The sequence below is a fragment of the Camelus bactrianus genome, chromosome 28 (genome assembly GCF_048773025.1).
Source record: "Camelus bactrianus isolate YW-2024 breed Bactrian camel chromosome 28, ASM4877302v1, whole genome shotgun sequence".
Classification (NCBI taxonomy): domain Eukaryota; kingdom Metazoa; phylum Chordata; class Mammalia; order Artiodactyla; family Camelidae; genus Camelus; species Camelus bactrianus.
Genome location: NC_133566.1, coordinates 15,524,708 through 15,550,460, shown reverse-complemented (window position 1 = coordinate 15,550,460; position 25,753 = coordinate 15,524,708). Strand labels below are relative to the sequence as shown.

At 50.9% G+C, this 25,753-nt stretch overlaps 1 protein-coding gene across 5 annotated transcripts in view; it reads right to left on the bottom strand.

The window, feature by feature from the left end:
• The window catches only part of FAM178B (family with sequence similarity 178 member B), a 60,727-nt gene extending 36,186 nt beyond the window's left edge, over window positions 1–24,541 (bottom strand). The window contains exons 1-3 of one of the 5 annotated variants that reach the window (XM_074354811.1): window positions 24,013–24,541; window positions 20,358–20,442; window positions 4,021–4,135 (exon numbers count right to left, since the gene is read on the bottom strand). In XM_074354811.1, the coding sequence (XP_074210912.1) occupies window positions 4,021–4,135; window positions 20,358–20,382 (140 nt within the window). In that variant the 5' untranslated portion in view covers window positions 20,383–20,442; window positions 24,013–24,541. The remainder of the gene's footprint in view (window positions 1–4,020; window positions 4,136–20,357; window positions 20,443–24,012) is intronic. The other 4 variants (XM_074354810.1, XM_045519623.2, XM_074354812.1 and 1 more) reach the window with 4 other exon arrangements.
• Between the last annotated feature and the right edge of the window lie 1,212 nt (window positions 24,542–25,753).

Below are 25,753 nucleotides of genomic sequence, written 5' to 3'. Positions count from 1 at the left end.
TCGTGACCCTGCCCAAGAAGAATGGGCTTTCAGACAGACTGGTGCTGCCGGCTGGAGGAGGTGTGTAGAAGATGTGAGCTGGGGAGGGGAAGCATGGCTGTGACAAGAGGCCTCTCCTCCGTGGAAGGAATGCCAACCTTCCCAAGTGGAGAGCACGCACAGCCTCCCCTCCCATCCGCGCCGTGCACTTCCCTGCGCCCCCTCTGCTGGTATCCGCAGGCAATGGAATGGGTGCTCATTCCCTGCCTTTCTGAGGAACCATTTAATGAAATGTCAGTGTCTGTGACTGCTATTCTGGGATGCAGCCTCAGCTGATCCCCAGGCCTCTGACATGAGGAAGAGGAATTCACAGCCTAATCACCCCAGTCCTCTCCTGACTCAGCAGGCTAAGAGCAAGCTGACAGTCCCACCACTGGACTCTACTAGCAAAACAGCTTCACTCTGCCCCATCCCTGCTGGCCAGGTTAGAGCTCACAGCCTGTGGCCAGCATCCCAGAGCTGGACTTTGGGTTGAAATGACACCATTCTGCACTCTTCAGAGGAGCATGTTACTGACCTCTACCTCAGTTTCTATATGTGTTTTCCCCTATTACTGTTTGAAAACAGTGGGAGGGAGGTAAGAAAACCGCCGCGCACTGCCGCCACGGTGACCAGGAGCCCGGCGGCCCGGCCCCACCACATTGGCTGTGAGCAGGTGCCCTCCTCAGGCCTGTACTGCTGCACCAAACCAGACCTGCTCAATGCGACCATGTGATCATGACCGAGGTCAATGCAACGAAGGGGTCTGTACTGAGCTAATGGAAAGGGAGGGAGGAGCAAATTTTACCTGGATCGAATTACACTGTCCCAAGGCAGCCAGTTACCACCCGCCCCCACACTTGACATCCATGCCCTCTGGGTGGATTAATTGTCACTTATTTACCCCTCCGGCCTCTGCTCCAGGCTACTGTTTCAGAAAGCCAAGTAGACCAAGGCTTCTGGCACCAGGCAACAGCAGCGGGTGGCTAGTTTTTAGCGGCCAGCCCTGTGATCTGACCAGGGCTCCTTGTCTGGGTTTTATGATCAGGGAGCAGCCTTGGAAGACCAGCCGTTGCTACCCAAGGCCCGCCCTCCTCTCCAGGTGAGACTGGGGGTACCTGATGAAGAGTGTGCAGCCATGTGGCACGAGCCCCTCTGAGGATGCTGGAGCTCTCTCCTGCTTCCCATCCAGTCCCGCCCCCTGCCCTTCCTGCCCCAAAAATGTCCTCCTGACTTCTCCGTCCCGAGCCTGACCCCTGCAGAGAGAGCTACTCTATCTGCAATAAGGTGGACATGAGACAATCCGCATGGTCCAGCAGTAGCAGGGCTGTTTCATTCGTTTTCGGTTTGTTTTAAATTTTGTTGCGGCAGAGAGAGGTAATTAAGTTTATCTATTTTATTTCTTAATGAGGGTACTGGGGATTGAACCTAGGACCTCACGCATGCTAAGCATGTGCTCCCACTGAGCAATACCCTCCCCTCTAGAGTTGTTTCATTCTGAAAGAAAATCTTGAAGCATTCAATGAGATGGTGATGAGTTTCAAGGAAATCTGAGATTAGGAACAAGCAGTGAAAGACCTATCTTTCTCCTAGCAACTAGAAAGACAGTCCAGGCATGTGCACACATGCAGGGACATCTCAGCCCCTCATCTCCAATCTTGGCCACTACGAGGCTTGTGGGTGCCCCAGAGGAGCCCCAAGGCATCTGCTCGGCCAGGGGAGCCCTAGGTGGGGACATCCCTGGAGGTCAACAGAGAAGCACATGATGTAGAACCAACTGGCATCTGAGGATGAGGATGATGGTGGGGAGAAGGCAGCCTGCCCTGAAGATTCTCCTGCGGCTCATGTATCCATGAAGGACGCCACACTTTTGGTGGAAGAAATGCCGGAACCTTCTTGGTATGCCCTGAATACTCTAGAGGAGTCATCTTTCAACCCCACGACACCCAGAGCTTCCCCAGGCACAGGACCAGCCAGCAACGCAGGAAACCCGTCTTGGCATCCTCACCACCCTCTACCCCAGGGAGCTCATGGGAGGGTCTCCAGGACCCATCTGTTTGCTTCTCAAAAGGAGGCTGGGTTCAGGCAGGAGAACCTCCCTAGACTGAGTGGCCTGGCCGGTGGTCCTGGCCCTCTCTTACAGAGCTGCAATGAGGAAGTCACCCCTGCGGCCGTCGGCCCAGTCCTCTGGGCCAGTTTTTAATCCTCCTCGGGGAAACGGTGCCAGCAGCCAGCCCCAGGTCGGGGGGCCCAAGAAAAGAGGCAGGGGTGTCAAAATGCCACCTTGCAGCTCTGGCAGTGCTCTGGGCCTGCCCCGAGGACGATGCAGCCCTGCCTTGCTCTTACAGGGGGCTAACCCGCACCGTACCAGGTAAAGCCGGTAGTCTGCACGCTGGGGTTTGTCTTCTCAAGTACTGGAGATGACGCATTTAAACTTTGGTTTAAATTTAAATTTAAACTTGCCCCTGTGGACTCCAGAGCTGGTAGATTTGTCCTGAAGCCTAAGGGGCAGGAAGCCTTCAAACCCTGGGGGAAGGCAGAAGTGGGCAGGGGTGGCGGGAGGGGCTCTTTGCAAAGTGCAGAGTGAACTAGGAGGTTGTAAGCCTCCAGTGCCACCTCCCACTTTCCAAGTGGGCCTGGGTGCTCATCCCAATAGTTAGAGGTGGCTCTTCTGAATCCCACAGGCCCCCCAGGCCCTCCCCCTTATATGCATTTGTTTTCTGAGTGTAATGGTCTCCCCAGCTCCTCCAGGAAGGTGGGATGACTGAAGCTCCGTGCTGGAGGAGAGGCGGGTGGCTGATTACACCAGATACGAGCTCCACGGGAAGAGGGGGTGGGAGCACGGCAGGCTGGCACTCGCACGGGGTATTTATAGCAGAGCGAGTGTGGTTTGGTCTGGTCTGGTTTGGCAGACAATTACTAAACAGCCGTGGAACAGGTTCTTAAGAAAGCCTTGGCCTTCCCTGGAGGAACATCCGCCCACCACAGGGATTGTCAGCAGGATGCAGGGGGCTCCCCAGGAACAGCCTGTCCGGGGTTCTAAATACGCAGTTCTCTCTCATGCCAACTTCTCAGAGAACTCTCAAGAAAAGAGTTTGGATGAGCTATTAGTTGCAGAACAAGCGTATGACATGTGACAGCTTTACAACCCAGACCTAGTCACCATCCACCCAGCAACAGTCATTTATGTGTTGTATGGCTTTGTTCCTGGATGGCAGGGACAGATTAGCATCACTGCCCACCCCTCCACGGCACCCCCCAGCCCAGTGCACAAAGGGGGCACCCACAAAACAGAATCGAGGACCGCCATGAGCTGATGTTAGGGAATGTGCTGGAGAGGCTTGGAGTTAGACCAAAGAGACTGGGACATGTCTTGGAAGAGGAGGGGCAGCGAGGGCTGTGAGTCAGGAAGGGGCAGGAACAAATGTCAGCCAAAGCAGCAAGACTCATCCTTGCTGGTTCTTCCCGACTCCTTGAGGCCGGGAGTGTGGCGGCTCACACGCCGCTCACTCATGGTGTGGTGCCTGTACTCACAGGTGCCTACCTGTGTGCGGCTGTTCTGTAATTCCCTCAGATTTTCTGCGCTTCACTGTTTGGGCTAGAACCCAAGCTTGGTAACTTTTTTTTTTTTAACTTCCAAGAAATGCACATAATTTTCAATAATCATCAGAGGAAATCTTTCCTTTCTCTAACTTGTAAAATGCTCATTGAGCTAGAGGATGGAAACCACCAACAAAAATGAAAATGGAGCTTTGTACAACGAACGGCCAGTTGTACTACATTCATAGATTAGGAAATACCTTCAATTAGTGTTTCCTAGCACAAATATGTATTTAGAAAAATCTCTCTTTTGGGGGTAATATTTTGTTTTGTCTTTTAAGGTTTTTCCTGACGTGTAATTGGTACCGAGCATATTTAACGTATACACTTAGATGGGTTTGAACTGAGATCAGCAGCTGTGGAGTCCATGAGAAAGGGCAGCGAGGAAGGGGAAGCACTCACCTCCCACTGTGCGGAAAGGGCCCCGGGGGCGGCAGAGCGGGGTCGTGGGTTCCCAGGCTGTGGACCACCTCTGTGACCTCTTGCATCGAGGGGCACCACAAGCGCACGTCCTCATCTGTCAGGTCAAAGAAGGGTGGGGGCGGTGGTTAGGGCGGCCGGGGCAGGACAAGACGCATCGCTCCTGCGGGTGGGGCTGGGCACCGCAGCTCCCAATCCCGACCCTCAACCCTCGGGGACCGGCCTCCGTCCTCCAGCACCACAGGTGTTATCTAGAGAAGTGAAGCAGCCGCTGGTTTTCAGGCACTCGCAGGCACTTTGGGAACCTGGACGTTCATTCTCTCGTCTTCAAGCTATGGCTACCTTGAAGCTACCAGGGCCCAGGGAGCATGGCGCCCTGACCATCCCCATCAGGCAGCCACCAGGGTCCCCAGCTGCCCCGAGCTGAGCCAGATGCCAAGTCCTGAACCAGAGGCCTCAGAACTGCAAGAGCCGGGAGACACCAGTCTCTGCCGCCCCAGGCTCTCCGCCACTAAGGGCTGAGGCCAGCGCTGCACCTATGCTGACTCCAACATCTGGGCGTTCCCGGGCGCGCCATCCCCGCCCGGGGCCGTCCTCGCAGCCCGGGAGGTGTCTACTCAGCGAGCCAGAGCTGCCTGTCCCATTCTCTCTTGACAAGTTCAATTAACAAAGCATGAACAATAATAATCTGACCACATCAACAAAGAGGGAAGACCTTACGTACTGGGGGCCTTTTCTTCTGTCAGACTATTAAGGAGAATAGATAAATTAAAAACCATACAGTAAAGCGTATTTCCCAGAGATGGCTACAACTCCGTGTCCCATCCCAACGGCCCTCTGCACTGTGGCAGAGTCTACGTCTCCACCCACTCATTCCTCCACGGGATCTTATTTATTGATTTCCTTGCTTCTTGTCTGTCTCTTTCCCATTAGAAAGTAAGTTCCATGAGGACAGGGGCCAGGTCTATGCTGTTCATCCTACACACCCAGCGCCTAGAGGAGCAGCTGGTCTACGGAGGGAGCTGAACGGATGGATGGATGGATGGATGGACGGACGGATGAATGAGTGGATGCGGGAGTGGAGAGCATCCTACACAAACCTGATGGAGGAGTACATGACTGAGAGGGGAAGTGGGAACAAGTCACAGGATAAGCTGGACGCATCAAGAACACAAACAACTATTCTGACAGTGAGTGAGGTACAGGAATCCAGAATCCGGAAGCTGGGCCAGGAGCACGTAAGCAGTGCAGGCCTGAACCTTCGCTGTTCTGGAAGGTGAGCATTCCCTCCTCAGGGCCCACCTCCATGGATCCCACCGTGTACGGTGACCACGCCAGGTGCCACAGATCAAAAGGTGACCCAGTAGAGGCCCTGACCTCAGGGAGCTCACAGTCTAGGAGGGAGGGGAGCCAGGCAGAGAGACAAATACAAGAATGTTTCTGCAAAATCCAAAGCAGGGGAGACGTGCAGAGCCTGCTCAGAGGAGAGGGCATTAACTGGACAGGGAGGGGACAGGGCAAGGCTGCCAGCACAGGTAACAGGAAAGGAAGCACACGCCGGGCAGAGGGATGGAAATGACAAAGGCAGAGGCATGAAAGAGCACAGCTTGCCCAGGGACCCAAGGCAAGAAACAGGGCGTCCTGAACGCATTGAGATGCTTCGGCAGCAGCTCGGTGTGGCTGCAGGGCCAGCAGACGGCAGAACGGCCGGCAGAGGGTCTCTGAGTCCTGGCCAGGGACGTTCCGTCGGTTGGCACTGGTATCGAGTATCTCTCTCTCTCTCTCTGGAAACATATATGGGTCGACGCTCATCCAACAAGTAATTAGACTCTGGGAAGAGGAAAAACTTTCTTGTTTGTTTTTTTCCCTCTCGGGCAACTTAACAAGTAAGAGAATGGTAATGATACCCCTTGTCCATTTCACTAACGAGCTGGGAAGAATGAAGTCTGCAAAACACAATGAGAGAGGACTGTTTACCAGAGCCCGTGGGGGACTGTGTGGACAGCAGATGAACTTACCAGGGAGGGGAAGACGGTGCAGCGAGAGAATCGACCTAGGGCGAGGCCCAGAGGCCCAGCTGGGCGGACATCCTGCAGGCAGTCTCAGACCCAAAGGGTGCTGCGCAGCCACCCCTCGCCCTCCCCACATCAGCCACGCAGGTGCACAGGCTGCTTCTAAGCCCGTTGAGAGCAGCAGTGCAGACCCCGACAGCTACAGGCCTGGGGCTGGCATCAGCCCCTCGCCCGGCTCCTACCCAGTGATTACTCCGCACGCCCGCATGACCCGGGCTGATGTGTCAGGAGCAGTTTCAGAGAAAGGGGCCTGGGATGCCTTGGGCTAAATCCGTCCCCATCGACAGCCCAGGAAGTTGGTTAAGTGACGACAGGCACCTGAGAGCCCGCAATTAACGCTGCCTGTGAGTGGGCCATGCGCTCAGCTTTTCCTGAGCACTGTTTGTCCCAAAAGAGGGTTTTCTGGAGAGCTGACACAGAAAAAATGTCAGACGCGAGGCAGCCAGCTTCATCTCCCCAGCTCAGTCCCTCCCCGCCCCACAGCCCAGTCATCTGAGGTGACTCCCTGGGGGAGCACCAGGGCCTGGCTGTTTCAAATGCCAGCACCATCAGCTCTGTGCATCTGGGCTCTGCTTAGAGGCTGTGAGTCCGAAAGCTCTACTGGGATGGAACTGAGGCTTTGGGGGAAGAAGAGCGCCAGGACTGAAATAAAAGTGACTTTTCCATCTGTGGCTCAGAGGAAGCTCCGCTTCACGAAATCTGCTGTTTGCAGGTAATGGGAAAAGCACACACCGCCCCCGGGACCCCCTTGGCGCTCACTCGGCATGTCAGCCCCACAGCTCTGCTCCCCTCCCCAGGCCTCCTCACCCCTCCTTCACACCCACCAGGTGCTACCCTGGGCCTTAGGGGTAAGGTGATGGGGAGCAGGGTCTGCAGGTCCCCTTGCCCCCAAATCAAGTTGGTAATGAGCATTCTGGGAGGGCCAAGCAGACTGGGTCCTGATTCTCTGACACCCTCTGATACCCGACAGTGCCACAGCGCTGGCTCCCAAAGGAATGCAAACAGACCAGTCACGTGCAGCCCAGCCCCTCACAGGAGTGTGGGGCTCTCAATGACTTGAGGGGAGGCTTAAAACTTTACTGTTTCTTAGCTCACAGCGGAAAAAAAAAAGTGACAATATATATGTATGTTCATGTATAAGTGAAAAACTGCTCTACACTGGAATTTGACACGACATTGTAAAATGACTATAACTCGATAAATATGTATATATATAAAAAATAATAAAACCCAAACTAAATTAAAAAAAAACTTTACTGTTTCTTACCCTCTCAGCTCGGATTTAACTTCCCTCAGCACTTTCTTATTTAAATTTAAACTTGTTTCAATATCTTGGGCTTTAGTCAATCAGCGGGAGCCTTAGTCATTTAAAGCTGTTGTTCGGTCACCAAACTCACGAAATGGTAAGTGAGCACCTGGAGATGAGAGGCCTAGTCTCAGGGAGCTGATGGTTTGGCGGGAAACAGACGAGGCACATGAAAACTAAACACACAAAACCACGCCAGCAGGTGTAGACGGTGTGGAAGGAAGAGGGTCAGTGTGATGCAGCGTGATGTTACAGGCGGAAGGAAGAGCCTTGCAAAGACTGGGGTCCAGCCAGGAGCCTGGGGTCCTGGAGCAGGTGTCAGCCCCAGGGGTGGGGGGACGAGGACACGGGCAGGGAGACCTGGGAGGAGGAGGGGACCAGACTGGTGCCAGGATGAAGGGCAAACAGAAAGTTGTCAGAGAGGTTGATCTCCCCACACACACTTGTACACACACCATGCATCCACACACACATCCCACAACACACACACACACACACACACACAGAGGCTCTGTCAGCCCCTGGTCCATGAGGGTGATGGTGTGTACAGGGCAGGTGATGCCGTCCCCAGGCCACCTCTCGTCTCCCCTGCCCTCTGTAACGAACACCGGTGCCTGGTGTCACCTAACACTGCTGAGCATTCCGGGCCCCATGTGTAGGACAGACCTGCACTGTGCCAAACCACGGAACTGCTGGTGTCTGCTAGAATTAGGTTCAGCTGCAAACAACAAAAAGACCAGAAAGAAGACAAAAAACCCACCTGGGCTTAAATAAGCTAGAATGTTCTTTCTCTCTGATGAAAAGAGGTCTGGAGGTGGGCGGGCCACACTTTGGATTTCTGAACCTGCAATTTTGGGAACATTCCTGATCTCTAGAATAAAATGAAACAGAAGATGCCAAGTGCTGGTGAGGATGTGGAGCAAAAGGAACTCAGTCACTGCTGAGATGCAAAATGGTACAACCACTTTGGAAGACAGCCTGGCAGTTTCTCACAAGACGAAATATGCGATCCAACAACTGCGCTCCTTGTTAGCCAAATGAACTTAGATGCTGCACATGAATGTTTATAGCAACTTTATTCATAACTGTCAAAAGTTGGAGGCCACCAAAATGTCTTCCAATAGGTAAACAGATAAACAAACTGTAGTACATCCAGACAATGGAATACCATTGAGCAATAAAAATAAAACTATCAAGCTACGATAAGACATGGAGAAACCGTCCACGTATGCTGCTAACAGAAAGAAGCCAGTCTAAAAGGCTACATGCTGTAGGATCCCAACTATATGATGTCCTGGAAGAGGAAAACTAAAGAGATGGTCATAAGAGCAGGGGTTACCAGGGCTATGGAGGGAGGATTCGCACAGAGAATTTTTAGAGCAGTGAAACGATTCTGTATGATGCAGTAATGATGGACACACGTCATAAAGTGTACAACACAAAGAGTGAACCCTAATTTAAACAATGGACTTCGGTTAATAGTAGTGTATCAGCAATGGCTCAGCAATCCTAACAAATGTGCCACACTAATGCAAGATGTTACTGACAGCAGAAACTGTGGGAGGGGAATACAGGGGAACTTCATACTTTCCAACCAATTTTTCTGTAAGCCTAAGACTGCTCTAAAAAAATAAACAAAACAACAAGAACAAAGAACTCTTTAAAAAACACAACAGGGGAAAAGGTCTCCGCATGTGCACCTTGGCCAGGGGCCCCGGCAGTCCAGGGGAGGGTGGTGGCTGCTGTGTATTTGGGATCAGGGGCCCAGCTGACAACCTAGTGCAGTGATTCTCAGACTTGTCTGCACAGTTTGGAATCACTTAGGGAACAGCCTCAAAAATTACTGCCACCTGTGTCCTACCCCCAGTGACTGTGGTTTAATTAGTGCGGGTGTGGCTTGGGCGCTGGAATTTTTAAGAATTCCCAAGTGATTCTAATACCAGCCAAGTTTGGGAACCACTGAGCTAATGAAAGCTGTGGCCCTGGTTCCAGAGCGGCATGCTGGGGCCCACCCCCACAGGCTCTGGCAGGGCGGGGTGGGGAGAGGGGAGGAATCCCCAGAAGGCAGCCCCAGCTCCCCATCACACCCAGGGCTCTCAGCCTTGCTCCGGACGCCAACCGCCTGTGGAATCATCTGAGGAGGTTTTAAAATGCCCACGCCCAGGCTGCACTCCAGACCGATCTCAGGGGGCAGGACCCAAGCCTCCATCCTTCGTAAAGCTCAGCCATAGCTGAAAACTGCGGTGGCCAGCAGCTGAGTCCCGGGGGAGCCACTGACAGAATGCTCAGAAGTACTCGAGTCAGGGAGATGAGGGAGATGCCCGCTGCGCTGGGGTAAAGCACACATGCCTGTCCCCATGGGGCCAGTGGACCCCACGTCCTGCCCTTGCGGGACCAGATGGCACATTCAGAGCCTGGCCGATACAGCTCCACTGACCGCATTGGGTCAGACGAGCTAGTGGGAAAAGATGCTGATGTCTGCTGTGGGCAACACACACGGTCCCTGAGATGCATCTGCTCATTCCACGAATATAGCCCACGTCCTACTGTGTACTTGGCTTGTGGAGCTGCCACTCAAGGCTAAGACGAAAACAAGTAAAGACATGGTCCCTGAGCTCTGGAGCTCACAGCCTATCAGGAGAGACACTGTGAATCAAAGAATCCAGACGTCAGCTATCCCCAGAGCCACCAAGAGTGGAAAAGGGAGCGTGAGAGTAGGAGGAAGGGGGGCTGGATCCGGGGCAGCGTAGACCTCCCTGAGGAGGCACTGCCAGATCGGTGATGCCGGGTGAACCAGGGAAGAGACCGAGTTCAGAAGGCAAAAGACAGGGAGCTGCTGGGAGGAGGGAAGAGATCCCAGGCAGAGATGCACCTGCAAAGGCCCTGCAGCAGGAGGGCAGATGATGGGGAAAGAAGGCCAGGGAGGCTGCAGCACAGAGAGCGAGACAGAGAAAAAGATCAAATGAGCTGGACGGGGGTCAGGCTGACCACACTGGAGACTGTGCACTTCATACAAAGAATGTGAAGCTCAGGTTTTCCAGCCCTTGGATCATCCGTGAAACGGGACAATAACAGAATCTACTTGCTGGATGGCTGCGGTGACTGAATGAGACAGGCAAAGCCCTGGGCTCAGCCCTGGCACAGGCACTATAGAAATGTTTGCCATTATTTTTAATGAAAGTACTTTTGTCATCACAACAAACAATAATCTGTTTCAAAAATGAGGATCAATTATGAAGCTGAATTACTGTTATTGTTGCATTCTAATTGGAGACTCTGGAGGGGCCAGGCTGAGCCAGTGACAGCTCCGAGAAGGTTCAGGGGGATCTCCTGGGTGGTCCTCCAAGTGTCCTCCTGCCCATCTGGGTCTAAACAATGCTGTCACAGCACCAGGGTGGGGATGAGCATGCAGCTGGGGCAGCAGAGCCGCATCCCGGCCTGCCTCTCTGGGCCTGGGAGAGAGGCACCTGCCCTGTGAAGTTAAGGGGTGAAGGGCACCCACATGTGAAGAGAGAGTGGGCCCTGGGCCGGGCACATAAGTGCCCCTTGCATGTGTGTGATCCACGAGTAACAGGGCCGTGTGGAACCCCGAGGGGCAGCTGTCCACAGGCAGGGCCTCCTCTCTGGGAGGCCCCAGGAGGCTCTGAATGGACTGCTTCCTGCTACCCCAGCTGGAGACTGTCCTGACCACGGTGAGAGGCAGATCAGGTGAAGCGAGGACAACTCCTAATAAGATAGGGAAGGGCAGAAAGTGTCAACCGGGCCTACAGACAAAGGGATTTCTGACTGCTTAAAAACCATGGGAGAAAACAAGAAGGAAAACAAAAACCAACCATCTGAGAACAGGCAGGGGGAGAAACGGCCAAAAAAGAACTACAGAAATTAAGAAGAGGTACAGATGGTGGGTAAGGTATAGCTCAATAGGCAGAGTGTGTGCTTAGCATGCACAAGGTCCTGGGTTCAATCCCCAGTACCTCCATTAAGTAAGTAAATAAATAAACCTAATTACCCCCCAAAATAAAATAAAACTTTAAAAAAAGATGTACAGATAGTACTCAGAACATTCATGAATAATGATCTCTGATTGATAAAGAAAAACACTCCTGTTTTGATTGATACTCGCCATCATATTCTGAATGGCCACCGTACACCAAGCGCTTCACATGTAATTACCGCAAACTCTGGAAACAATCCTCCGTGCTCAGTGCTGGCCACTCAGGTGAGAACTCGGTGGCCAAGCTCCATCTCTGTCCTGACGCGGCTCCACGCTGCCGCAGGGTTTTCCCCAAGGGAGTGCCCGTCGGACCCCATCTCCACTCCACCCACCCCAGCCTGCACTCTGTCACCAGTCATGCCTTCCCGTGATCCCCATGATCCGTCACTGCGCAAAATTACCAATAATGAGTCTGCCTAGAGCTCCAGTCAAAGAACGCTTTTGCTGGTCTCTACACTTTTTTCATGGTACATATCTGTTGTTAAGTATCTTTAAATTATACCTCCAACAACTTTATAAGCTATGTAATTGCACCATGATACCAATATGTTATGTATATGATATAACTTACATTAAAATGGGAACTTTAAAAAGATAAGCTACTATAACCTAAGTTTCCACCCTAAGAAACTGGGGGAGGAAAGGAGCAAATCAAACCCAAAGCAACCAGAAGAAAGGAAAATAAAGGTAAGAGCAGAAATCAATGAAATAGAAAACAAAAGAACTCTAAGGAAAAGAAATGAAACTAAAAGCTGGTTTTTCAGGAAGATCAATAAAGCTGGTAAACCTGTGACCCAAATGATCAGGAAGAAGAGAGAAACACAAGTTAGAAACATCAGAATGACAAAGAGACCCTCACCACTGATCCAAAAGACATTAAAAGGATAATAAGGGAATATTATAGACAAGTCTATGCCAATAAATTTGACAATTTAGGTGAATGGACACAAAGCTTACTCAAGAAGAAACAGATAATATAACTAACCATATATCTATTTCAAAAAATCAGATTTGTAGTTAAAGATCTTCCCACAGAGAAAACTCAAAGCTCAGATGGCTTCACTGGCTAATTTTACCAAACATGTAAGGGAGAAATAAAACCAGTTTTACACAAACTCTTCCAGAAAATTGAGGAGGAGGAAATACTTCTTAACACATTCTATGAAACCAGCATCACTCTGGTATCAGAACCAGAAAGAGAAAAGTACAGACAAATATCCTTCACGCACTTAAATGTAAGAATCTTCAACAAAAATTTAGCAAGTTGAATCCAACAATACATTAAAAATTAATATGTCATGACCAAGTACGATTTATTTCAGAATTCCAGGATGAAGGGATAAACATTCAAAAATCAATGTAATTTCCCATATTAAGAAACTAAAGAAGAAAAACCATATAATTATCTCAAAAATTCAGTATCCATTCCTGACAAAAATTCTCAGTAAAGTAGAAGTTTATCAAGGTTGTAGGATATAAGGTCAATATGCAAAAATCAATTGTACATCAGCACACTAGCAATGAGCTATTTGAAATGAAATTAAGAAACCAACTCCATTTACAATAGCATCAAAAAATACTTAGGAATAAATTTAGCAGAAGAATTGCCAAGACAGCTGAAATGCTGAAAGAAACTAAAGATCTTAATAAATGGAAAGATGTGCCATGTTCATGGATTTGAAGACTATTGTTAGAGTGTCAATTTGCCCCAACTGATCAATAGATTCAGTGCAATCCCAATAGAGACTGCAGCAGGATTTTTTTTTTCTTGGTAGAAAATGACAAGCTCATTCTAAAATTTATATGAAAATGCAAAGGACCTAGCAGAACCAAAAGAACTCTGAAAAAGAACAAAGTTGAAGGATTTAAACTATCTGATCCTAAACTCCTAATTTATCCTTCCCCCATCCCTTTCCCCTTTGGGAACCCTAAGTTAGTTTTCTAGAGTGTTTTTTAAAGAATAACAATAGGGGTTACATGGCTAATGAGATTACTGGTCAGTTTTTTGGTTTGTTTTATTCTTTTTATGAGCAGCAGTCTTACAGATATTCTTTGGGAAGGAATAAGGAAAGAAGGCAGAGAAGGAGGAAGGAGAGAGGATGCAAGCAGAAAAGGCAAATGACAGATAAGAAAGCCACCCACCAAGAGGGGCCCAAAGCCCCAGTGACTATGATACAGGAGCTTGGGGACAAAGGGAAAAGCACAGTGACCAAGTGAGAAGGAACAAAGTGTCCAAAGACACTGCTCATGAAAATGAAACGAATTTGCTCTGAGAGCAAAATTTCTCGCCCACTTACAAAATATCCCAAGAATGTACTGGCCAGGGCTGTTTCATTTTGTTATATCCTCCCACCCCCACGCAACTATTAGAGAAGCTGGCAGGGAACCGAAAGGGTAGGTAAGAGTGAAGGACACCATCTCGGAAGCTAACGGGGAAGGACCGACACACGTTTTACTTCTCTGCTCTCACTGAAGGAGCGTCTTTTCTCCAGGCACCACTGCCTACTCAGTATGATTGGCACCAGGTTACTGGCCAGTCCTGTGTTGGCACAGCCAGAGCATGTTTGTGAAAGGAACATGAGGTCATTTCTTTCAAGCAATTAGTTGCACAAGAATATGTTTGCTTTCAAAACCAAACTCTGCCATCAAAAAAAAAAAAAAAAAAAAAAAAAAAAAGAAAACTATTAGAGGTAATAAACAAGTTCAGCAAGGTTGTGGGATACAAGGTCAAGGCACAAAAAATCTGTTGTATTTCTAAACACTAGCAAGGAATGACCTGACAAGAAAATGAAGGGAAAAATTCCACTTACAATAGTCTCAAAAAGAATAAAATAATTAGGAATAAATTTAACAAAAAACTGTAAGACTTGTATACTGAAAACTACAAGACATTCTTGGAAGAAATCAAAGAAGATCTAAATATGGAAAGATATCCCATGTTCATGGATTAGAAAACTCAATATCATTAAGATGGTAATCACACTCAAAGTATTTACAGATTCAACACAATACCCATCAAAATCCCAGCTGTCATTTTTGCAGACTGATAAGCCAGTCCTAAAATTAGTATGGAAATACAAATGACCCAGAATATCCAAAACAACTGCGAAAAGTGCAAAGATGGAGAACTCACATTTCCCAATTTCAAAACTAACTATGAGCTACAGTAATCAAGAATTCAGGATACTGGCATAAGGACAAATATCACTATAAATGGAATAGAATTGAGAGTGAAGAAATAAACTCATACATCCGTGGTCAATGATTTTCAACAAGGGTGCCAAGATAACTTACTGTGGGAAAGAACAATCTTTCAACAAATGGTCCTGGGACAACTGGTTATCCACATGCAAAAGACTGAAGCCAACCCCTTATCACACACCATATCCAAAGATCAACTCCAAACGGATCAAAGACCTAAATGGCAAAGCTAAAACTATAAAATTCTCAGAAGAAAATATAAGGGGAACATCTTCATGACCTTGGAGTAGGCAATGGTGTCTTGCTTGACAACAAAAGCACAGGCAACAGTAGAAAAGAATCACTAAATTAGACTACCAAAATTTAAAACTTTCATGTATTAAAGGCCACCATTAAGAGAGTGAAAAGGTAACTCACCAAATGGGAGAAAATACTTGATAAGGGTCTAGTATCCAGAGTATATAATTCCCGCAACTCAACAAAAACCCCACAAACAATTCAATAAAAAAAAATGAGCAAAGCATTTAAGTAGACATTTCCCCCAAGACATACAAATGGCCAACAAACACATGAACAGATGCTCAACATCCTTAGTCATTAGAGAAACACAAATCCAAACCACAATGAGATACCACTGCACAACCACTAGTATGACTACTACTAAGAGATGGACAGTAACAAATGTTGGCAAGTATGTGAAGATACTGGAACCCTCATGCATTGCTAGTGGGAACGTAAAATGATGCAGCCACTCCAGAAAATAGTCTGGCAGTCCTTCAAAAAGTTAAACATAGAGTCACCATATGGCCCAGCAATTCTACTCTTAAGCATATAGCTGAGAGAACTAAAAACATATGTCCCCATAGACACTTGTATGCAAGTGTTCACAGTAGCATTATTCACAATAGCCAAAAAAGTGGAAATAACCCAAGTGAAGTGTCCATCAACTGATGAATGGATAAAATGTGGTATATCCATACAATGGAATATTACTCAGCCATAAAAGGAATGAACTACTAATACAGGTGACAACATACGTGAACCTTGAAAGCATTCTGCTAAGTAAAAAGCAGACACAAAAGGTCACATACCGTATCATCTGGAAATCATGAAATGTCCAGAATAAGCAAGTCCACTGAGACGGAATGTAGCTTAAGGGTCGCCACAGGCAGGGAGGAGCGGGTAGTGGGAAGTGGTGCTGATGGATGAGGTTCCTTTGGGGGCAAAGAAAATGTTCTGGAATAGATAGTTGTGATGGTTGAACAATTCTGCATCATACTGAATCACACACTTTATAAAGTGAATTATATGGTATGTGAGTTATATCTAAATAACAACAATAATTCTGTCCTGGTCTTGCAAATATTAACAAAGCTTCACTATGCCTGCAATGGCCCCACTGTCCTCCAAGATCTGGCCCCTAACGTCCAGTCTTACCTCCCGCTCTGCCCCACTCTCCCCATCTCCCTGTCTATGTTCCTGCTGCTCCCGGCTTCCCCTGTATCGCTCCACACCCAGGGCTACGTCCAGGGCTGCAAACCAGTAGAGCTACAGTCGAAGAGAGTTTGCAGATGGGTTCACAAAGGGGTTTATCTTTTAACTGAATTAGTTACCAAGAGATTTCACATAAACGTACATACTCTGGCTACGACAGATTCTGCTGCTCCCCATCCAAGAGCCGTGCTCCCCTTCCTCCCTAGTAAGGGAGCCCTGGTTTTGCTATGGTGTCTGCTCAGGGAAAGTGGGTCCACCCAGTGGAGGGAGCATGTCACCCATGTCTCTCTGCGGGGTCTGGACTAGGGTGGCTGTGGAAGCAGTCAGAGCTCTGAGTCACAGTGACAGAAAGAGGCTCTGGCTTTTAGAGCAGAAAACAGTTTCATCATATGTCAGAAACCAATTGATCTTAAAGCTAATGATGCTTAATTAAGCTCCAAGACACCTCACCTGCATGGCCCCTGTGAGTGTTGTAGGGAAGCCAGGCTGCAATCAGCTGACATTTCTACATGAGCATTTCTGGGAAATATCCTAAAGAGAGCTGAAGAATGGGACCTGCAACTCACAAGGTCTAGTATTTGGTACGATTCCTTTACTCAGTAAATGTTTACTTTCATACTTAAATTTTCCATATAATGAATTAGATGCTCCATATGTTAGAATTACAGACAAGGATTTTAAAGCAGCTATTATAACTGTACTCAAGGTGGTAAATGAAAATATGCTCACATTGTATGAACAAGTAAAAAATCCCCATAGAGAAACAGAAACTACAAAAAACAATAAAGAACTAAATGAAAATTCCAAAACTAAAAATTCAAATATTTGAAAGGAGGCTGGAAAAAAAGTGTGAGTCTCCTGGTTCTACCCTGGAGGTGTAGGATTCACGAGGCTGAAAGTTCCTCAGACATAGCTGTGGTGTTCAAAGGGCACCAGACAGTGAGAAAACATGGCAAAGGTCCTCTAAAGTCTATGATTCAGTTCTGTCTGGAAATGGAAAGAATGTCCTGATAAAAAGAGAGAAAAGTATAAGAAGCATTGACCTCTTATCTTCTACCCTTATCCTTTCTGCCTGGAACACTGTTGTCTTGTGAGAACATGATGATGCTTGGAGCTATGGCAGCCACTTTGCAACCCTGAGGGGAAGTAGTGAGAAGGGAGACACAGAAGCTAAGCCAGAGCCCTGATAATGCAGATCTGTTGAACATACCGTGGAACCACTTGCCTCTGGATTTCTCATCCTATGAGATAATAAACTGCTCTTACTTGGGTATTTGTTACTTAGAGTCCAAGTACATCCTAAACTAAGACACAGCTTCTCTTGAAAATGGAGAGATCTGGCAACATGGAACCTGCTAGGCTCTTTACTCAGGGCAGGAGCTCTCTAGTCACTGGTCTCACTTGGTCCCCATGGGCAACTAAGTTTGCAGTCCCTGCCCTACACATCTTTTGAGAGGTGGATGGATCAACCACTTCCTCTTCTACAAAGCACTTTCGGATTCCTGCCTCCCCTGCCCCAACCCCATCTAGCTAGAAGTAATCTCCCTCTCCTGGGAGCTCCCACAGTTCTGACCATGCCTCCTTTCTCCTGTCGTAACTGGACATTTAATCCCCTCCCGCTTGACTATCAGCCCTCTGAGGGCAAGGACCACGACTTTTCACCCTGTATCTCCCTCTGCTACCTAGGGGGCACTTAATGTCTGTTTGCTGAATAAGTGAATAAATGCTCCCCACAGTAAAGAATGCCAGTGTTCCAGAATCTCTCACTCTCCAAGCTCATCAAGGAGCTTTTAACAGGTGACATGTGCCGCTTCTCAATACAGGACAACAATTCCACCTCACTCCCACCCTCCAGTGACCCCTGGGCTCTCAGTCCTCAGCCCCCGTCCCCTGGAGCACACCCATGATAGTCACCTCTGAAGCCTGGGTCCCAGGCCCCGCCGGAGACCTGCACGGAGTGCTGGGATGAAGGTGACTGTGTAAGACTTTTCCCAGGACAGCCTGGGATGAAACGCTGGTCACCACAAATTCCAGCAAAGGGGTGGAAATTTACACACACACATCTCCTCTACTTTACAAAAGAGAAAGGCCAGAGAACTTGAAAACTCATATTCCAAAGACAGATCCAAGTGAGAGAGAAGGCAGCTCTGCCCCAGAGGGCAGTGACCCCACAGAAGACAAGGACACAGAGCACCTCAAGTTGCTGACAAATCTGAGAAGCATGACTTCCTTTTGCATCAATCCTGCATCTAATTTAACCGTGCAAATGCTTCCTGAACTGGCGGTTGATTTTCAGTTCCAGCTTTTGGTAGATTCTCTCCTTGGTTCTGGACTTGGCTTTTTTTTTTTTTAAATTATCGTAAAAAACACATAACATAAAACCTGCCATTTTGACCATTTTTAAATGTATATAGTTCAGTACTGTTAAGTACATTCACATTGTTCTGCAACCGTCACTACTGCCCATTTCCATAAATTTTTTCATCATCCCAAACTGAAACCCTGTACCCATTAAACACTAACCTCCCATTCTCCCTTCCCCTGGTCCCTGGCAACCACCATTCCACTTTCAGTCTCTATGAATTTGACTATTCTAGGTACTTAATGTAAGTGGAATCCTACAGTACGTGTTCCCCTGTGACTGGCTCTTTTCACTTAGTGTAATGTCCTCAAGGTTCACCCCTGTTGTAGCACACGACAAAATTTCCTTCCTGTTTAAGGATGAATAATTTTCCACTGTGTGTATAGACCACATCTTGCTTATCTATCATCGGACACTTGGGATTTGGGTTACTTCCGCCATCTGGCCATTGTGAGTAATGCTGCTGTGAACGTGGGGTACACACACCTGCCTGTTAAGAATCCCTGCTTTCAGCTCCTTTGTGAACCAGGCCTTTGCCCTTCCCCGGATCCATCAAGATCCTGACCTTGGGCATGGCGTTCTGTTGGCCAGTCTCTGTTCCAACAGGAGGGAAAGAGAAGCCCAGGCTGGGCTCTCCTGTGATGCCGGGAAAAACACTCTGGGGTGGGGGGAGCCGGTCAGAGCTGAGCTGACTGGGAACTCAGGAGCCGGTTCCTGGCCCCTCCCGATGGAGAACGAATCAGGGACAATGTGGCAAGAAGCAGAGAAGAGAAGGAGGTCCCCCCTGCCTCTGCGGGGGGAGACACATACCACTGCACGGAGGAGAAGAGTGGGACAAGGGAGGCCTCTGATCCCCAAAAGGGCAGGCACGCCGCAGAGGCGACCCCAGAGGCTCGAAAGGGCAGCCCAGGCTGCAGGGGCAGAGGTTATGTAAAGGGAGAGGAGGCCGAGACTGGTGCTATTCAGAGGACCTTGGAGAGCAGGGTCTCAGGCTTGGGGGGCTGGTGAGCAGGAGGAGCCTGGAATGCTCTGATTTGACAGATGGCCTCCAGCTCAGCCAACTCCTGAAGGAGGGCAGACACAACAGCAGAAATTCAAAGGGCTGGGTGCGGGGTTGAGGGGTGGTTAATGGTGCATCGTGGGTCTAACCTTGGCCTCCAGAGCATGTGCTTCAGTGTTTTAGTGGGAGGGTGGGCAGACTACACCTGGTGGGCAAGGGCGGGGTCCCAGCACCTGTGAATCCCTCTGCTGTAAGCAGCTTTCAACTGGTTACATGATATTTTTTGGTGCCAAAGTGTCTAGGTTCAGGCACCAAATGGTAACAGCCTAGGAAGGTCACCACAAATTCCATAAAAATGACTCAAATGTACCCGTTAAATGTCAGGACCGAGGTACAGACTCAAGGCTCTCACTCCAGCGCGGACCACACTTAGGCACTCCACTGGTGCCCAGGAGCCGAGGAGGGCTGCTGGTGGAGGCACAGCTTCAGGGCCCCCCACCTTGGTGACTTCAACCCAAAGAGCTTCCCTGATTTGATGCAGATGATCCTGGAACCCTCTCAAGCAAACGGGGCTCTCAGGAAGAAGTTGGAAGCAAGCTGTGCCCATAAATCCAGAGAATCCACCTTCCAGACTGTTCTTGGATCCCAAGACTGTAAAGTCAGCCTGGACTTGGCCCCGGTGACATAAATCTCAGCCCGGATAAGATACCAAGGAGCCCGATGGCTCAGCTTTTTGCTAACGCTGGAGCCAGAGCTGAAGATGGCCTGATGTCTCCATGTCCTGTGATGTGATGCCCCCACCAGCAGCTCTCCAGCAACTGGGTGCCATGTAGGCTCCCGAGCTTAGGCATGCAGCGTGCAAGCTGCCACCCTGCACCCAGAGTACTGACCGGACTGACGGAGGAGCCCGTCCATGCTGAGGTCCCACAGGAGACCAAAGGCTCCTGAAGACGTTTCTGGAGGCCATGTCAGCAGCTGGGAGGAGGAAAAAAACAAGTTAGCTGGGTCATTCCTCTGGAGTGATAGTAGTAAACCTTTATTACTCCAGGTTAAATAAGCCCCATTCACCCCTCCCAGCAGAGGTGTATCTGCATCATTGCAGATGAGGAAGCCAAGCTCAGGGAGGTCAAGCAACTTCCCCTCAGGGTCACGCAGCAAGTGAGGAACAGAGCCAGGACCCAATCCCTGGTCCATGTGACTTAAAGTCTCCTACTCTGTCTGCTGCCCTGTGTGACAGTCTTGGTCCTTCTGCCCCTCACACCCTGTGGTCACACCGTGCCCCTCTGACTACAGTCTGCTAGACAGGGACAAGCCGGTCCCTCTTCGTGACCCTCACCTTATCTCCAGCTGAGTGCCTTGACTCACAGGCACAGGAGACCACCAGCTCGGGGAGGTCCTCAGTACTGAGTGCAGATCCGCAAGCAATCCGGCGGGTTGGGGGAGGGAGGGCGGGGCACCCCCCGACTCAAACTCACTGGGACCCTTCCTTGAGTGCTCCTAGAGCCTGTGGTCACAGCTGGGGATTTGGAATGTGAAGAGGGTGTGACATGGAGATGAGCAATGGGACAGCATCCCCCACCAGCACCATATAATCTGGGGACAGGCTGGCGAGGCCACACCACAAAGTACACTGACCCCCTGAAGGTGCTGAGTAAAGCCCGCTGCGGTGGGTACTCTGGGCACGGCCACTCATGGGCTGGGTGCTGCTGCTGGCTGAGGGCCCTGAGCTGAGGCCTGCTGTAGGCATTGACCTTGGAGTGAGGGAGTCCCTTACCCAAGGTCACACCCCCTCTGCAAATGTAGCCTTTGTCTGACCACAGGCTAATGCTGGGGTCCAAAGGCCTGGACCCCTTGCCTCACTGGGACGACTCTGAAGTGTGACCCCAGTTCCAGAGCCCCCAGGGCTGGCCATAGCCTCTCCTGCATTTGCGTGGCTATTCAACTTCTCCCTCAGCCCCACCCTGCTGCCTGCCCTCCCTAACAGGTGCGTTTCCCCAGGAAACCTGCAGGGTCTGCCTCCCAGGGGTCTGACCTAAGATGCCAGAACTCTGTCTCCCTCTTCCTTCTATAACTTCCAGGTTGTCACGTGGTCATTTTCCAAGAAGAACACAAATTTGTTGGCAGTGTAAGGTGCCTGCTTTTGTCCACCCTCCCCAGCAGGGCTCACCTGCAGAGTGTACACTAGGGCTGCGGTGATGAGCTGACCTAACTCATGAGCACTAGGGCGGGCTGACGCCTCCTCACCAGGGCCCAAGGACTACCGCCCCCGCCAAGCGCCTGGGAGCAGAGAGGGTGGCGGGCAGCAGGAACCAGGAGTGCCACTGGGAATTCAGGATGGTCTTCCAGAGAAACAGCAGAACGAGCCAGCCCGGCCGGAGAGGTCTGCCCAACTCCCCAGCCCCCAGCTCTCAGAACCAGCCCCAGGTACACACGTGGCCCCCGCAGCCCCGTGGCCCTGCTCCCCCAGCTGCCTTTGACTGGGCCGGATCAGGGGTAGTTAGGGGTGGTCACCTAACCCCTCCTCTCCTTGCCGGGAGTTTCCCTGACTGCAGTGCAGGGCCTGGGGTACAGGGAGGAGCGGCAGCCTGTCCTAGATCTCGACCCCTTTCCATCCTGGTTCCTGAGCCCTGGCTGCACTCCTGCCCTTGGATCCATGAGCCACCCCTGGACCTTCATAAGCATCCACCCAGCAGCTTCAGGGAGCCCCCGTGGATTTCCGCCTCTTGGAACCAGAGGCCTCACCGACACTGGCGGTCTGAAGTACGCCGAGCACCATGGCCACGTTCTGCGCATTCACCTGGGACACCACTTCCAAAGTCCTTCTATCCCTAGAGCTTAGCATGTAGCAAACGTCAGCCCATGTCTGCAGAAGAACGAACGCTACCGCTGCCACACGGAAATAAGTTCCCAGTGACAAGAAAGCCAAAACCTCGGAAGTGAGACACCTAAGCCCACCGGCAAAGGTTTGCAGTGTGACCACGAGTGGCCACGTGGTCATTGGGCCTGGCAGCCTGCAGCCACCTTGCTCCTCCTTCTCCAGAGACACAGACACAGAGTCTCGCCCAGAAGGCCCCCAAGGCTAAGTGCACCCCTGTCACTGATCTGACTTCAGCTGGGGGTGGGCAGGGGGCACGTGGGGGGGCTTTTGTTTCTCCTTCTGAAGATGGAGGAGCAGAACCCCTGTGTGAAACACTATTCCTTCCAAATGCTGCCCAGGCCCTGGGCAGTGCTGTGGGGGGACCAGAAGGGCAAGGCAGGTCACAGGATTTCCTCGTTCAACCTTCTCGTGGGGCTGTCGGCCCCAGCTCAGCTGAGGCACAGAGCTGACGTTAAATAACCCCCCAGGGTCACACAGTAGTAAGTGGCAGAGCAGGGATGGGTCCTCTGCTCCAGAGTCCCCCCGCTGACGTGACAGAGCTGGGGGAAGAGACAGGGCAGGGCTCAGTCGCTTCTCCATGCCGTGTCAGGGTCACACAAGGACCCTCTGTGGGCGACATCTCAGACTGGCTCTTTGTGCCTCTGATGCCCGACTGTGTGTCCGTCATATGCTGTGCAAAGGAGCAGGGAGAAGCTGCACTGACTGGGGACAGAGAATAAGGGCCGCTCTGTTCCCAGTGACACCCACTCGCCTTTCCCCACTGGGCCTGGGGGAGGGGCAAGGGGGTGCCTTTCTCCTCTGGGGCAGAGAGGGGCGACAGGAAGGACCCCAGGGAAGAAGAGAGGGCTGGAGTGCTCCTTCTGGAAGGCAGCCAGTCTGCTGAGGCCAAGGAGCTCAGAGAACAATCCACCCCGCACGGTGGCTCTAATTTACAGCTGGGGTCCAGGCTCCAACTGGCAGGAATGAGACCAGCTGGAACTTGTGACCTGCCCATCCCCAGGCAGGAACGGTCCTGGGTGGGTGCCAAGGCCGCATCTCCGCCCCAGCATTCATACCACAGCAGCTGGTTCCCGGGCTTTCCCTGCTGGTTTCTCACTGTCCTGGGGGCAAAGGCTCTGTGCCTGGGGCAGAATGCACGTCCCCCCAAGGCAAAATGTTCAGCAACAACCAGGAGGGAAGGAAGGGGAAGACAGAACAGCTCTTCTAGGCTTTTCCAGCTGACCTATCACTCCATGCAGGGAAACACCTGAGCACCCCAGCTCTAAATTCACAAGGGCCGTCACGCCTGCAAGGGCACTGCAGGGCTGCCCTCCTACTGCTTATAGGACGAGGGTCAGAATCTGTGACTGGGAGCAGAGAGGAGCTGGGCACAGTGCAAGCTCCTGTCAGGTGGCCAGGCCTGAATCACACACAGGGCCTCCAGTGGCACCGGCAACACCTGCAAGGCACACGCTCCGGGGGGAGCCGAGTGAGATCACTGGCTGGTGCCTGCACCTCCTGGACCCTGTGATCACAAGCCTCCCTCCTTCCTCCAGCCCCAGCTGGGACAAGCCCAGCAGCACCCAAGGCCAAGACGAGGGCAGCGCCCCGCCCCTCCGGCTGGAGGCCCTGCCCTGGCTGTTGGGCCGGCAGGCTCCTGCCACCTAGCGGCAGGCGGTAGTCCTCACCTGGAACAGCCACCGGAGCAGGGGCACCGGGCACTCGCCGGCGTGCAGGTAGAGGCTGCTCAGGATGCCGCTGCGCAGGAAGGAGAGCTGCTGGGCCAGCGGGGAGCTGCGGGGGCAGAGGGACAGAGGGGCAGAGGTCAGGGGAGGCCTCCGCGCCCGCGGCCGGCCAGCCTTCCTCAGCGCGCCTGTCTCAGCAAAACTCAGGGAGACGTCCAACTTCACTGGGTCGCTGGAAGCACATCAGTAATTGCCCTGGACAAAAAATGCTGGTGGAGCCCTTGGTGCTAGCAGCTGCTGGAAGTGAAAACAACCCATGCGCCATCAGAATCATTTGCTGTCCATGAACACATCTCACGCTGTTCTAAGCACACGACTGGGTAGTACAATTTGTCTTTTCTGTTTGACGGGTGGGAAACTGAGGTATTTATCAGGGTTGCCAAAGGGATCTGCGCTTCCAAGAGGAGAGTGCCCGGGAGTCATACCCCTTGGCCGAGGGCTCCGGGTGGCACCGGGCGGACAGAATTACCCACGGGGTCCCCGTGGGGCCAGCGGCTGGGGTCTGGTTACACAGAGCGTGTCTGCCCTGTCTTGTTTTTCCGAAACAAAGGGGACACCTGAGAAGATGGGAAAATAATAGAAAGAGGCCCAAGATGGGGAAGTTCTGGGAAGGCATAACAGATGAGGGCGCCACAGAAGAGTCTTTGGAAACCACGTGAACGGCAACAGCCCCAGGGCCAAAGGGGAGTGGCGCTCAGACTTGCCACACTCCTGGGGCCATAACCCGCGTTTCCATTCCCGACGGGATCCTGCCAGGCTTCTCCCTTCTGCCAGGAGCTGCTGGTGGGGAGAGGAGCCCTGCTCTGAGTCTGCTATCGTCCTGGTAGATCATCTGGACCCACAGGATCCTAGGTCCCTGTAAAGTGAGGAGTTGATACATTTTGTGTGGTTTTAGGGCCTCTGGTGGAAGGTGCTTCGTTTCAGAGGGGTTGTCTGGCCTCCATCACCCTTCCTGTCCTCCTGCTCATCCCGGGGAGGCTGGGTTTGGGGCAGGATTCTCCCACTGTCCACATTTGGTGAAGGCCTCTTTGTTCTTTCTAGATAATGTCCTAAAGGCAATTAATAAGGATTCCAGGAAATGAAAAAGTAATTTCATGTTTGTACTTCTTTTTAACGGCCAAATCCAGGCAAAGAACACTTCAGATAGCATCTGAAGTCATGACTCTAGAGAGAAATTTCCTCGGTCAGCCCAACCTCCTCCTTCTCCTTTTTAAAAAGGACATCATATTTTAATCTACCAGGAACAGAATGCTCCAAAACAAAGATCCTCCTCCCAGCCAAGCTGCTGTCTCCTTGAGAATATCCAGGCAATTTACAAATTGTGTATGTTTTCTTCCCCCAAACCATTTAAGTTCAGAGGAGAAAGCGGCTTTGTTCCTGTGTTTGTGAAGTTGACCACTGTAAAACAGACCTTTATTTGTATATACAAACACGTGTGCACCCCAGGGCTGCTGGCACACGCCTCTCTGCTCCACGTGCTCGGTCACACGGACACTTTCACAGACTGACCCCACGACGCAGGCATGGTTCAAGCTCAGCACCTCAAATGCAGACAATACCCAAGCAAATCACATCGGAGGACCTCACAAGTTGGAAGGACCTGGCCAGGGGCCATGTGGCAAGGAGGCCATCACTCCAGGGACTCCAAGGAGACTCTGGCTCTGGCATTCTGCTCAAGGGGCAC